Raw genomic sequence first — 14,638 nt, forward strand, 5'->3', positions numbered from 1 at the left:
CCTCGGTATCTCTGCTGCTACCAGGGGACCTATAGAATACCCCCAGTAGAGTAACTGCTCCTTTCCTGTTCCTGACTTCCACCTATACTGACTCAAAAGAGGATCCTGTTACATTACCCACCCTTTCTGCAGCTGTAATAGTATACCTGACCAGTAATGCCACACCTCCTCCACTCTCCCCCCCCCATCCCTTTTAAAGCACTGAAATCCAGGAGTATTGAGAATTCATTCTTGCCCTGGTACCAGCCAAGTCTCTGTAATGACCACTACATCATAATTCCATGTATGTATCCAAGCTCTCCGTTCATCACCTTTGTTCCTGATGCTTCTTGCATTGAAGTACACACACTTTAGCCCTTCTACCTTTACACCCTTTATTCTGCTTCTCTTTCCTCAAAGCCTCTCTATATGTTAGATCTGGCTTTACTCCATGCACTTCTTTCACTGCTATATCACTCCAGGTCCCATCCCCCTCGCAAATTAGTTGAAACCTCCCTGAACCATGCTCGCAAACTTACCTGCAAGGATATTGCTTCCCCCTCGAGTTCAGGTGCAACCCATCCAATCTGTACAGGTCCCAATTTCCCCAGAAGAGATCCCAATGATCCAAAAATCTAAAACCCTGCCCCCTGCACCAACTCCTCAGCCACGCATTCAACTGCCATCTCCTCCAATTCTTACCATCACTATCACGTAGTACTGGCAGCAATCCTGAGAACACCACCCTTGAGGTCCTGTTCTTCAGCCTTCTGCCTAGTTCCCGAAACTCACACTTCAGGACCTCATCCTTCTTCCTGCCTCTGTTGTTGGTACCAACATGTATCACGACTTCTGGTTGCTTTCCCTCTCGTACCAGGATGTCATGCACCAGGTCAGAGACATCCCAGACCCTGGCACCTGGGAGGCAACAAACCATGTGGGTGTCCTTCTCACATCCACAAGATGCTGAAGATGTTCTATAGGTCAGTTGTGGAGAGCGCCCTCTTCTTTGTGGTGGCGTGTTGGGGAGGTAGCATTAAGAAGAGGGATGCCTCACGTCTTAATAAGCTGGTAAGGAAGGCGGGCTCTGTCGTGGGCACAGAACTAGAGAGTATGACATCAGTAGCAGAGCGAAGGGCGCTGAGTAGGCTACGGTCAATCATGGAAAACCCTGAACATCCTCTGCGTAGCACTATCCAGAGACAGAGAAGCAGCTTCAGTGGCAGATGCAATGCTCCTCAGACAGGATGAAGAGATCATTACTCCCCAATGCCATTCGGCTTTACAATTCAACCGCCAGGGGCAAGATATGTTAAAGTGCTGGGGTTTGGACTGAGCTTAAGTTACCATTCAATGTATTTTAGTAAACTATTTAAGAACTTTTTAAAAGCTATTTATTAATGTTTTTTGAGAGGGTAATTTTAGATGCATATCATATTTATACTGAGTTGAGTATTGTATGTAATTAGTTTTGCTACAATAAGTGTATGGGACACTGGAAAAAATGTTGAATTTCCCCATGGGGATGAATAAAGTATCTATCTATCTATCTATCTAAATCTCCCGTCTGCTCCCCTGACTCAGTGACAACAGTCCCAATGACAACAGCTCTCCTCTTCTCCATCCCATCCTTCCGCACCACAGGGTCAGACTCAGTGCCAAAGGCCCTGCCACCTGAATCTTGAATAATGGAACAACATTAGCTACTCACAGACCCTCTGGGGCCTCACCTGTGGCTAGAGAGGACATGAATATGGCTCCAGCAAACTCATCCATGGCCTTTCTCAATAACCTGGGGTATGGCTTCTACAGTTATATTAAAAGCAAGAGGATAGTGAGGGATAAAATTGGTCCCTTAGAGAATCAGGGTGGTCAGCTATGTGTGGAGCCGAGGGAGATGGGAGAGATTTTGAACGATTTCTTCTCTTCGGTATTCACTAAGGAGAAGGATATCGAATGGTGTAAGGTGTGGGAAACAAGTAAGGAAGTTATGGAACCTATGACAATTAAAGAGGTGGAAGTACTGGCGCTTTTAAGAAATTTAAAAGTGGATAAATCTCCAGGTCCTGACCGGATATTCCCCAGGACCTTGAGGGAAGTTTGTGTAGAGATAGCAGGAGCTCTGACGGAGATCTTTCAGATGTCATTAGAAACAGGGATTGTGCCGGAGGATTGGCGTATTGCTCATGTGGTTCCATTGTTTAAAAAGGGTTCTAGAAGTAAGCCTGGCAATTATAGACCTGTCAGTTTGACATCAGTGGTGGGTAAATTAATGGAAAGTATTCTTAGAGATAGTATTTATAATTATCTGGATAGACAGGATCTGATTAGGAGTAGCCAGCATGGATTTGTGCGTGGAAGGTCATGTTTGACAAACCTTATTGAATTTTTTGAAGTAGTTACGAGGAATGTTGACGAGGGTAAGGCAGTGGATGTAGTCTATATGGACTTCAGCAAGGCCTTTGACAAAGTTCCACATGGAAGGTTAGTTAAGAAGGTTCAGTCGTTAGGTATTAGTGCTGGAGTAATAAAATGGATTCAACAGTGGCTAGATGGGAGATGCCAGAGAGTAGTGGTGGATAATTGTTTATCGGGATGGAGGCCGGTGACTAGCGGGGTGCCTCAGGGATCTGTTTTGGGCCCAATGTTGTTTGTAATATACATAAATGATCTGGATGATGGGGTGGTAAATTGGATTAGTAAGTATGCTGATGATACTAAGGTAGGAGGTGTTGTGGATAATGAGGTGGGTTTTCAAAGCTTGCAGGGAGATTTATGCCGGTTAGAAGAATGGGCTGAACGTTGGCAGATGGAGTTTAATGCTGAGAAGTGTGAGGTTCTACATTTTGGCAGGAATAATCCAAATAGAACATACAGGGTAAATGGTAGGGCATTGAGGAATGCAGTGGAACAGAGAGATCTAGGAATAACAGTGCATAGTTCCCTGAAGGTGGAGTCTCATGTAGATAGGGTGGTGAAGAAGGCTTTTGGAACGCTGGCCTTTATAAATCAGAGCATTGAGTACAGAAGTTGGGATGTAATGTTAAAATTGTACAAGGCATTGGTAAGGCCAAATTTGGAATATTGTGTACAGTTCTGGTCACCGAATTATAGGAAAGATATCAATAAATTAGAGAGAGTGCAGAGACGATTTACTAGGATGTTACCAGGGTTTCAGCACTTAAGTTACAGAGAAAGGTTGAACAAGTTAGGTCTCTATTCATTGGAGCGTAGAAGGTTGAGGGGGGATTTGATCGAGGTATTTAAAATGTTGAGAGGGATAGATAGAGTTGACGTGAATAGGCTGTTTCCATTGAGAGTAGGGGAGATTCAAACGAGAGGACATGATTTGAGAGTTAGGGGGCAAAAGTTTAAGGGAAACACGAGGGGGTATTTCTTTACTCAGAGAGTGATAGCTGTGTGGAATGAGCTTCCTGTAGAAGTAGTAGAGGCCAGATCAGTTGTGTCATTTAAGGTAAAATTGGATAGGTATATGGATAGGAAAGGAGTGGAGGGTTATGGGCTGAGTGCGGGTAGGTGGGACTAGGTGAGATTAAGAGTTCGGCACGGACTAGGAGGGCCGGAATGGCCTGTTTCCGTGCTGTGATTGTTATATGGTTATATGGTTATATGTCACATCAGGCTCTGGGGATTTATCCAAATAAGATGAAGCACTTAATTGTAAATAGAATATATTATCCAACAGTTTAACCATTTCACCTTATTAAAATATTATCGACATAGGAACTAGAACAATACAGCATACAAACAGGTCCTTTGGCCCATTGTAACATACACAAAATGCTAGAGGAACACAGCAGACCAGGCAGCACCTATGGAAAAAAGTAGTTAACGTTTTTGCCAAAAGCCTTTGGCAGGACTGGAGGAAAAAAAAGCTGGAGTATATTTAAAAGGTGGGCGAAGGGGAGAGAGAAACACCAGGTGATAGGTGAAACCTGGAGGGGGAGGGATGAAGTAAAGAACTGGGAGGTTGATTGGTGAAAGAGACGGAAGACCATGGAAGAAAAAAGGAAGGGGGTGGGAGGAGCACCAGAGGATGGATAAGGACATAAGGAGAGAGGGAAAAGGAGTTGGAAAATGGTGAAAGGTGAGGTGTGGGGGCATTAACAGAAGTTTGAGAAATCAATGTTTATGTCATCAGGTTGGAGGCTACCCAAACAGAATATAAGGTGTTGTTCCTCTAACCCAGGGGTGTCAAACTCATTTTAGGTCACGGGCCGGATTGAGCAAAATACAGCTTCATGCGGGCCGGATCAGTCGGACGCGTGCGAACGCAGCTTTCGTTGCCTCCGTTTTTTCAGCCTGCTCTCATGTGTCTCAGTCTCTGCTATAACTACAAAGTGTTTCACTTTACAAATTCCATTTCTTATGAAGAAGACTGCCGAATAAACACTAAAAACCCTGAAAACCTGGTACCTGAATAAACTCAGCATTAGCCATACCATACGCCATAGGTGCTTCGATTACTGGGGCCAGCTTTAATAGTAATTAGATATTATCTCGCGGGCCAAAGATAATTCCATCCGGCCCGCGGGCCTTGAGTTTGACATATATGCTCTAATCTATGTTGGAAAAAGAGAGAGAGAGAGAGAGAGATACCACTTCTACTTCTTCCAACGATTCTGAGTGAGGCACAGAGAGATCTGTATTTACTGACAATTACCTTTATTGTTCAAACTATCAAGTACGTGAATTCATACACTAAATACCTTGTGCGCACACCTGCTAAGTATCCCTGACTCTCCTGGATAGTCAAAGAATAGCAAAGATATTACCCGGGTGGAGGAATTTACGCTGGCCAGGTGTTCCTTGTTCCTCGTGGTCCCGATTCACTCTCCACATGCTTCACGCAGGGTTCTTCTTGCTTGTATCTGCGATGGTTATTCTTCGAAGTTACCGTCACCAGCACCCACAAAGCATCCACTTTTATATCCATTTCTTATCATTTCAAATGTTGCATTCCTGTGTCACAGGTCATGTGTCTGGCCTTTAACACCTGGTCATTGGCTCTGGTCCAAAGCAGCATCCATCTGCTGTCCTCTTCCCATCAAGGGACAGATGCTGACTCATGGCTTTTTGTTCTCAGGCAGCAATGAGCTCGAATCACCTCAGGCATTCATAATCCTGCATGTTATAGCCAACCAAAGAACACCTCACAAATAACTCATTTGGAAATGACCTCCAGTCCAGCAGATTACCTGAAGAGTCTTTGTGCCTTCTTTAGATAGATGATAGATAGATAGATAGATACTTTATTCATCCCCATGGGGAAATTCAACATTTTTTCCAATGTCCCATACACTTGTTGTAGCAAAAACTCATTACATACAATACTTAACTCAGTAATAATATGATATGCATCTAAATCACTAACTCAAAAAGCATTAATAATAGCTTTAAAAAAAAAAGTTCTTAAGTCCTGGCAGTTGAATTGTAAAGCCTAATGGCATTGGGGAGTATTGACCTCTTCATCCTGTCTGAGGAGCATTGCATCGACAGTAACCTGTCGCTGAAACTGCTTCTCTGTCTCTGGATGGTGCTATGTAGAGGATGTTCAGGGTTTTCCATAATTGACCGTAGCCTACTCAGCGCCCTTCGCTCAGCTACCGATGTTAAACTCTCCAGTACTTTGCCCACGACAGAGCCCGCCTTCCTTATCAGCTTATTAAGACGTGAGGCGTCCTTCTTCTTAATGCTTCCTCCCCAACACGCCACCACAAAGAAGAGGGCGCTCTCAACAACTGACCTATAGAACATCATCAGCATCTCACTGCAGACATTGAATGACGCCAACCTTCTAAGGAAGTACAGTCGACTCTGTGCCTTCCTGCACAAGGCATCTGTGTTGGCAGTCCAGTCTAGCTTCTCGTCCAACTGTACTCCCAGATACTTGTAGGTCTTAACCTGCTCCACACATTCTCCATTAATGATCACTGGCTCCATATGAGGCCTAGATCTCCTAAAGTCCACCACCATCTCCTTGGTCTTGGTGACATTGAGACGCAGGTAGTTTGAGTTGCACCATATCACAAAGTCCTGTATCAGTTTCCTATACTCCTCCTCCTGTCCATTCCTGACACACCCCACTATGGCCGTGTCATCAGCGAACTTCTGCACATGGCAGGACTCTGAGTTATATTGGAAGTCAGATGTGTACAGGGTGAACAGGACCGGAGAGAGTACGGTTCCCTGTGGCGCTCCTGTGCTGCTGACCACTGTGTCAGACCTACAGTCTCCCAACCGCACATACTGAGGTCTATCTGTCAAGTAGTCCACTATCCAATCCACCATGTGAGAGTCTACTCCCATCTCCGTTAGTTTGTACACTAATCAAGCCCAGCATGTCAAGCTCACAAAATGAAGAATAGAGTGTCTTCACAAAATGGCGGCCTTCAAGCACACGGCAAGAACAAAGACCACTTCCACTGTCCTTGTCTCCTATACCATCACCAACCTTATCAGCTCTGGGGATCTCCCATCCACTGCCACCAACCTCATAGTTCCCACACCCCGCACTTCCCGTTTCTACCTCCTACCCAAGATCCAGAAACCTGCATGTCCAGGTAGACCTATTGTCTCAGCTTGCTCCTGCCCCACCGAACTCATTTCTGCATACCTCGACACTGTCTTATCTCCCCTTGTTCAATCTCTTCCACCTATGTTCGTGACACTTCTCATGCTTTGAATTTTTTCAAGTTCCCTGGCCCCCACCGCCTTATTTTCACCATGGACATCCAGTCCCTATATACCTCCATCCCCCACCGGGACGGTCTCGAAGCTCTTCGCTTCTTTTTGGATTCCAGACCTAACCAACTCCCCTCTACCACTGCTCTCCTCCGTCTAGCGGAATTAGTTCTTACTCTCAATAATTTCTCCTTTGGCTCCTCCCACTTCCTCCAAACCAAGGGTGTAGCCATGGGCACCCGTATGGGTCCCAGTTATGCCTGCCTTTTTGTTGGCTTTGTGGAACAGTCCATGTTCCAAGTCTATACAGGTATCTGTCCCACTCTTTTCCTTCGCTACATTGACGACTGCATTGGCACTGCCTCTTGCACGCATGCTGAGCTCGTTGATTTCATTAACTTTGCCTCCAACTTTCACCCTGCCAACAAATTTACCTGGTCCATTTCCGACACCTTCCTCCCATTTCTTGATCTTTCTGTCTCCATCTCTGTCTTGGCTTATCTACTGATATCTACTATAAGCCTACAAACTCTCACAGCTACCTGGACTATTCCTCTTCCCACCCTGTCTCTTGCAAAAATGCTATCCCCTTCTCACAATTCCTCCGTCTCTGCCACATCTGCTCTCAGGATGAGGCTTTTCATTCCAGGACAAAGGAGAGGTCTTCCTTTTTTAAACAAAGGGGCTTCCCTTCTTCCACCATCAACTCTGTTCTCAAATGCATCTCTCCCATTGCCCACACATCTGCCCTCACCCCATCCGCCCACCACCCCACTCGGGATAGGGTTCCCCTTGTCCTCACCTACCACCCCACCAGCCTCCAGGTCCAACGTATAATTCTCCGTAACTTTCGCCACCTCCAACGGGATCCTACTACCAAGCACATCTTTCCCTCCCTCCCTTTCTGCTTTCTGCAGGGATCGCTCCCCACGCGACTCCCTTGTCCACTCGTTCCCCCCCCCCCCCCATCCCTTCCCACCAATCTCCCTCCTGGCACTTATCCTTGTAAGCGGAACAAGTGCTACACCTGCCCTTCCACTTCCTCCCTCACCACCATTCAGGGCCCCAGACAGTCCTTCCAGGTGAGGCGACACTTCACCTGTGAGTCGGCTGGTGTGGTATACTGCGTCTGGTGCTCCCGGTGTGGCCTTTTATATATTGGTGAGACCCGACACAGACTGGGAGACCGTTTCGCTGAACACTTACGCTCAGTCTGCCAGAGAAAGCAGGATCTCCCAGTGGCCACACATTTTAATTCCATGTCCCATTCCCATTCTGATATGTCCATCCATGGCCTCCTCTACTGTCAAGATGAAACTCAGGTTGGAGGAACAACACCTTATATACCGGCTGGGTAGCCTTCAACCTGATGGCATGAACATTGACTTCTCTTAAGTTCCGTTAATGCCCCTCCTCCCCTTCTTACCCCATCCCCGACATATTTAGTTGTTTGCCTCTTCTCCATCTCCCTCTGGTGCTTCCCCCCCCCCTTCTTTCTCTCAAGGCCTCCCGTCCCATGATCCTTTCCCTTCTCCAACTCTGTATCACTTTCGCCAATCACCTTTCCAGCCCTTAGCTTCATCCCACCCCCTCCGGTCTTCTCCTATCATTTCGCATTTCCCCCTCCCCCCACTACTTTCAAATCTCTTACTATCTTTCCTTTCAGTTAATCCTGACGAAGGGTCTCGGCCCGAAACCTCGACAGTGCTTCTCCTTATAGATGCTGCCTGGCCTGCTGTGTTCCAGGCAGCATTTTTGTGTGTGTTGTTTGAATTTCCAGCATCTACAGATTTCCTCGTGTTTCCACTGTCCTTGATTCATTTGAATTCACTGATTTGAAGATTGTCATTCTTTCTGGCCAACACCTAATTATAGCCTCATCATGACAGTGGTTGGACATATTGGAATGGGAATGGGAAGTGAAATTAAAATGGGTGGCCACTGGGAGATCCTATTTGCTCTTGGCGAAGTGGTCTCCCAGTCTACGTCAGGCCTCACTGATATACAGGAGGCCACACCGGGAGCACCAGACACATTATATGACTCCAACAGACTCACAGGTGAAGTGTCGCCTCACCTAGAAGGACTGTTTAGGGCCCTGAATGGTAGTGAGGAAGGAGGTGTAGGGGCAGGGGCAGCACTTGTTTTGCTTGCAAAGGTAAGCAAAGAAGGACATCAGTGAGGAGGTATGAATGGACAAGGGAGTCACATAGGGAGCGATCCCTGCAGAAAGTGAGGAGGGAGGGAAAGATATGCTTGGTGGTGGGATCCCGTTGGAGGTGGCAGAAGTTTCGGAGAAATATGTGCTGGATGCGGAGGCTGGTGAGGTGGTAGGTGAGAACCAGGAACCCTATCCCTGGAAGGGTGGTGGGAGGATCTGGTAAGAGCAGACGTGCATAATATGGAAGAGATGTGGTTGAGGGCAGCCTTGATGGTGGAGGAAGGGAAGCCCCTTTCTTTGAAAAAGGAGGACATCCTTGTTCTGGAATGAAAAGACAGATTCTGAGAGCAGATGTGGAGGCGGAGGAGTTGAGAGAAGGAAATGATGTTCTTACAAGTAGCAGGGTGGGGTGAGGTGTAGTTCAGGTAGCTGAGAGTCTGGGGATTTGTAATAGACATCGGTGGATAAGCTGTCTCCAGAGATAGAGACAGTCAGATCGAGAAAGGGAAGGGAGGTGTCAGAAATGGATCAGGTGAATTTGAGGGTGTTGTGGAAGTAGGAGGCAGAGTGGATGAAATTGGCGAGTTCAGCATGGGTCCAGGAAGCACAAATGCAGTCATTGATGTAGCAAAGTGCGGGACAGTTACCAGTGTAGGCTTGGAACATAGACTGTACCATATAGCTGACAAACAGGCAGGCACAGCTGGAACTCATGCGAGTGCTACACCTTTTGTTTGAAGGAAGAGGGAGGAGCCAAAGGATAAGTTATTAAGAGTGAGGACAAGTTCTGCCAGATGATGGAGAGTGGTGGTGGAGGGGAACTGGTTGGGTCTGGTGTCCAGAAAGAAACAGAGAGCTTTGAGGCCTTCCTGGTGGGGGATGAAGGTGTATAGGGAGTGAAAATAAGATGACGGGGGCCAGGGAACTTGAAATCCTTGAAAAGATCCAGAGCGTGTGAAGTGTCATGGATGTAGGTCATAAGGGACCAAACCGGGGGGATGAAACAGAGTCGAGGTATGCAGATATGAGTTTAGTGGGGTGTGAACAAGCTGAAACAATGGGTCTACCTGCAAGCAAGTTTGTGGATCTTGAGTAGAAATGGGAAGTATGGGGTGTAGGAACTATGAGGTTGGTGGTGGATGGGAGCTCCCCAGAGTCAATAAAGTTGGTGAAGGTGTGGGAGGCAAGGTGTGCTCCTGGTGTGGCCTCCTGTATATCAATAAGACTCGACATAGATTGGGAGACCAGTTCACCAAGCATCTACACTCTGTCCGCCACAAGAAGAAGGATCTCCTAGTGGCTATCCATTTTAATTCCACTTCCCATTCCCATACGTCCATCCATGGCCTCCTCCACTGTTATGATGGGGCCACACTTAGGTTGGAGGAACGAAGCCTTATATTCTGTTATGGATAGCCTCTAATCTGATGGATTTCTCAAACTTCCAGTAATGCCCCCCCTCCCCTTCACCATTTCCCGTCCCCTTTTCCCTCTCTCTCCTCATTTCACCTCCCTCTGGTGCTCCTACCCCCTTTTTCTTTCTTCCACGACCTTCTGTCTCTTTCACCAATCAACTTCCCAGCTCTTTACTTCATCCCTCCCCTTCAGGTTTCACCTATCTCCTGGTGTTTCTCTCTCCCCTCCCTTAGCAGGAAGATGGGGTAAATCCACTCCTCAGCTTTTTACCCCCAGTCCTGCCGAAGGGTTTCAGCCTGAAACATCGACTGTACTTTTTTCCAGCATTCTGTGTGTGTTACTCGGATTTCCAGCATCTGCAGATTTTCTCGTTTGTGCCTGCATCACATAAGACCAGATACTATTTATTACATTCCTACAGGAATTGATGGATTTGTTGTGGAAAAGAAGTTGCCAAGGAAATAAATGGTAAATAGGACTGATGGGAGTCCATTCAAGAGAGCATAGAATCTGGATCAAGTGGCCTATAATTTGTAAGAAAAAAGTTCAGAGGGAAACACAAAGGTTGAGTAGCCAGGAATAAAATAATATTTTATTCTTTACAAAAGTGAAAAGTAAGGCTGCACAATTCTAATATTTACAAATGACATATTTCAAACATAGTCATGCACTTTCAGAATTTAAAAAAATACTCCATTAATTTTAATATGTGGATTTTGGATTGGATGAACTTTCACCCAAATGATTTACCACAACTTGTAATCATGCCATGCTTTGATAAAAGGATGTAAAAGAATAGTCATGTTTGTAGTCCAGTGTTTAAACCAGCAAAAAAAAAACACCATTCTGACTGGAATTCTAATTTCCAATTAATAATCCTTTTTGATATACAGTGGAGATGCATATGTAACAGCTAAGTTACCTTAGATATATATTTTATCTTTCACAAAGTTTGTACAGTTCTTAAAGATGATTATTTTTCTACCAGCTTTGATCTGTTAGTATCTCATGTAATTTCAAAGTAAAAAAATTAAGTTCCATTGGAAATATTTAGCTCTGTCTTAAAGGCATAAATATGCATTCATGTGGGATACCTTTTCTAATAAACTTAAAGAACAAAAAATAGTACAGCCCCAAGTTAGTAAAGTGCTTAATAAAGCAGTAATGGAATTGGTACTTTAAATGTATTGATACAAGGAAAACCATTACTAAATTCCATTCCATTTTCTAAAGTTTCTGGTTAGAATTCTGTTGTCAAGGCATTGAAACAAATTTTAAAGAAACATTGAAACTGTTTATAGCAAAATAATTTGCTTCTTTGTATAAAGCATCTATACATGTTGTAATACATCTGAAGCATAAAGGCACAGTTCCAAGGTCTGCAATTAGTTAGGATTGGATTTTCCACCTTCTCAAAGCCAATTGTGCTTAAAATTAGTTATGTGGCTACATAACCAAACAATCTGATTTGATCTCTTCTGATCTGACATTATGGTTTTGTTATATGGTATATTATATCATATTCTGAATTGGCACATGGAATTTTTATGTCTGCAGACCAATCGTCCAAGTCTCTAGCCTAGTAGTTCAGTAATTTAACTCCTCTATTAATGTTCTCATTCTTTTTTCAAGAGATTAATGTAGCCTGTGTTCAAGAATGTAGCTTTGTTTTTTCATGATTTATATCCCTAATATATCATGAATTATTTACAGTGACACTCCAATCACAATTATTTATCGTGTTTAAATTAGAAGTACAAAGTTATCATGACCATTGTAGGCTGAATTTTTTATTTCTTGAAAGAGACCACATACAGATAGACAATGCTATTCCATTGGAATGGTCTTGCTTTTTAAAACATTGAGAAGGTGCAATGGTTAAAACTGAAAGTAACTTCTCTTCATCTATCCTTCTTGACAGGTTTCTTAAGAAATAGATCACTTCCTGATGAGATGATTGGCAGGTGATTATCCATGTGGTAACTGATCAGATGATTGATGCTGTCAAATATGTGGTCCTTGGTTCTCACCTTAATAAGAAAGAGAAGGTAGTAAACATGTGATAAACTAAATAAAAAATAATCTCATGTAAAATTCAATATAGTTTAAATAAGAAATCCTTCAGATCTCAATGAGTATAACCAAAATGATTAACTATTATTGTCACCTTTACTTTTTGAGGAATCTTGCTGTTAACCTTAACCTTAGTTGTTAAAAAAGTGCTTTCCAGGCATATATGATGAATAAACTCTTCTTGGGCTTCCAGCTGGGTTCAGGTATCAATTATAATGATGTTTTGATGACAAACTCCACCATCTTCATTAGGGATGATGCTTGGTCATGTCTAGTCCAGTGGTATTTATACCCCTGTAGTCCATCCGTCCTGATTGGTTAGTCCTCATCCAATCAGGCTTCTGCTTTCCCACCTTATTTACAATCGAATTCTAGTTCATACATAGAGCGAGACCTTCATCTTTGTTAAAATTATTTTCCTCTAGTTTTATTTCAATAGCTTCCTTTACCAAAAGCCATTAACGCAGCACAATAGTTTTGTGCAGTTGAAGTGAATTCTAAGGCCATTGCGAATGCAGTGCTCTGTTACTGCCAATTTCTCGGGGTACACCTCCTGACGCAGGTTTCCTCTGTATGTCTCACCTGGCTGATATACTTTGTTCTGCATTCACAGGTGAAGAAAAGCAATCCTTATGGAAAAACCAGGAAACCAAACCATGAGGAACAACCACCCGTCTTCCCTACGTGTCCATGGTTTCTGGAGGATCGCCAGGATCCTGAAGAAATACCAGATTAATATCATCCACAAACTCTTAAGAAAGTTCAAATCACAGCTTATGCGGGTCGAAGATGACTTGGGACTCAGGACAGCTGACCTTTACAAGATTCCTTGTGAATATGGAGCAGTGTATATTAGCACGGTGGAAACCCGCATTGAGGAGCACAGGAAGTGTATCTGATGGGGTTACCCGGAAAAATCGATGGTAGCAGAACACTGCATTTGTAATGGCCATAGGATTGACTTCAATGCCACAAAACTACTGTGCCATGCCAATGGCTTTTGGGACAACCTGGTAAAGGAAACCATTGAAATAAGAGGAAAAAAACAATTAACAAAGATGGAGGAATTTGATTTCAAACCAGATGGGAGAGCGGAAACCTAATTGGATGAGGACTAACCAATCAGGAGGGATGGAACCAGGGGACTAGACATACCCAGGCATCATCCCTGATTAAGTGGCACAGTTTGTCATCAAAATATTGATTAAAATTTTAACATGCAAGTGGATTGGGAAAATCAGGTCGGCACTGGATCTCAGGAGAGAGAATTTGTAGAATGTCTATGAGATGGCTTTTTAGAACAGCTTGTTGTTGAGCCCACTAGGGGATCGGCTGTACTGGATTGGGTATTGTGTAATGAACCAGAGGTGATTAGAGAGATGGAAGTGAAGGAACCCTTAGGAGGCAGTGATCACAACATGATTGAGTTCACTGTGAAAATTGAGAAAGGGAAGCTGAAATCTGATGTTGGTATTTCAGTGGAGTAAAGGAAATTACAGTGGCATGAGAGAGGGACTAGCCAAGGTTGATTGGAAAGGGACACTAGCGGGAAGGACAGCAGAGCAGCAGTGGCTGGAGTTTATGCGACAAGTGAGGAAGGTGCAAGACAGATATATTCCAGAGATAAAGAAATTTTCGAATGGAAAAAGGATGCAACCGTGGCTGACAAGAGAAGTCAAAACCAATGTAAAAACAAAGCAGAGGGCATACAAGGAAGCAAAACTTAGTGGAAAGACAGAGAATTGGGAAGTTTTTAAAAGCTTACAAAAGGAAACTAAGAAGGTCATTAAGAGGGAAAAGATGAACTATGAAAGGAAGCTAGCAAATAATATCAAAGAACATACTAAAAGCTTTTTCAAGTATATAAAGAGTAAAAGACAGGTGAGAGTAGATATACAACCGATAGAAAATGATGCTGAAGAAATTGTAATGGGAGATAAGGAGATGGCGGAGGAACTGAACGAGCATTTTGCATCAGTCTTCACTGAGGAAGACTTCAGCAATATACCGGACATTCAAGGGTGTCAGGGAAGAGAAATAAGCGCAGTCACAATTACGACAGAGAAACTACTCAGGAAGCTGAATAGTCTAAGGGTAGATAAATCTCTTGGACCAGATGGAATGCATTCTCGTGTTCTGAAGGAAGTAGCGGTGGAGATTGCGGAGGCATTAACAATGATCTTTCAAAAGTCGATAGATTCTGGCCTGGTTCCGGAGGACTGGATTGCAAATGTGACTCCGCTATTTAAGAAGGGGGCAAGGAAGCAAAAAGGAAATTATAGACCTGTTAGCTTAACATCAGTG

General features: G+C 44.1%; 1 protein-coding gene across 7 annotated transcripts in view; it reads right to left on the reverse strand.

Moving 5' to 3' along the window:
* Window positions 1-12,031: 12,031 nt before the first annotated feature.
* Window positions 12,032-14,638, reverse strand: part of LOC140718756 (SHC-transforming protein 1-like) — a 223,930-nt gene continuing 221,323 nt past the window's right edge. For 6 of the 7 annotated variants that reach the window (XM_073032868.1, XM_073032869.1, XM_073032867.1 and 3 more), the window contains exon 13: window positions 12,032-12,291. In XM_073032868.1, the coding sequence (XP_072888969.1) occupies window positions 12,163-12,291 (129 nt within the window). In that variant the 3' untranslated portion in view covers window positions 12,032-12,162. The remainder of the gene's footprint in view (window positions 12,292-14,638) is intronic. The other variant, XM_073032866.1, reaches the window with a different exon arrangement.

Source organism: Hemitrygon akajei, chromosome 30 (assembly GCF_048418815.1).
Source record: "Hemitrygon akajei chromosome 30, sHemAka1.3, whole genome shotgun sequence".
NCBI lineage: Eukaryota > Metazoa > Chordata > Chondrichthyes > Myliobatiformes > Dasyatidae > Hemitrygon > Hemitrygon akajei.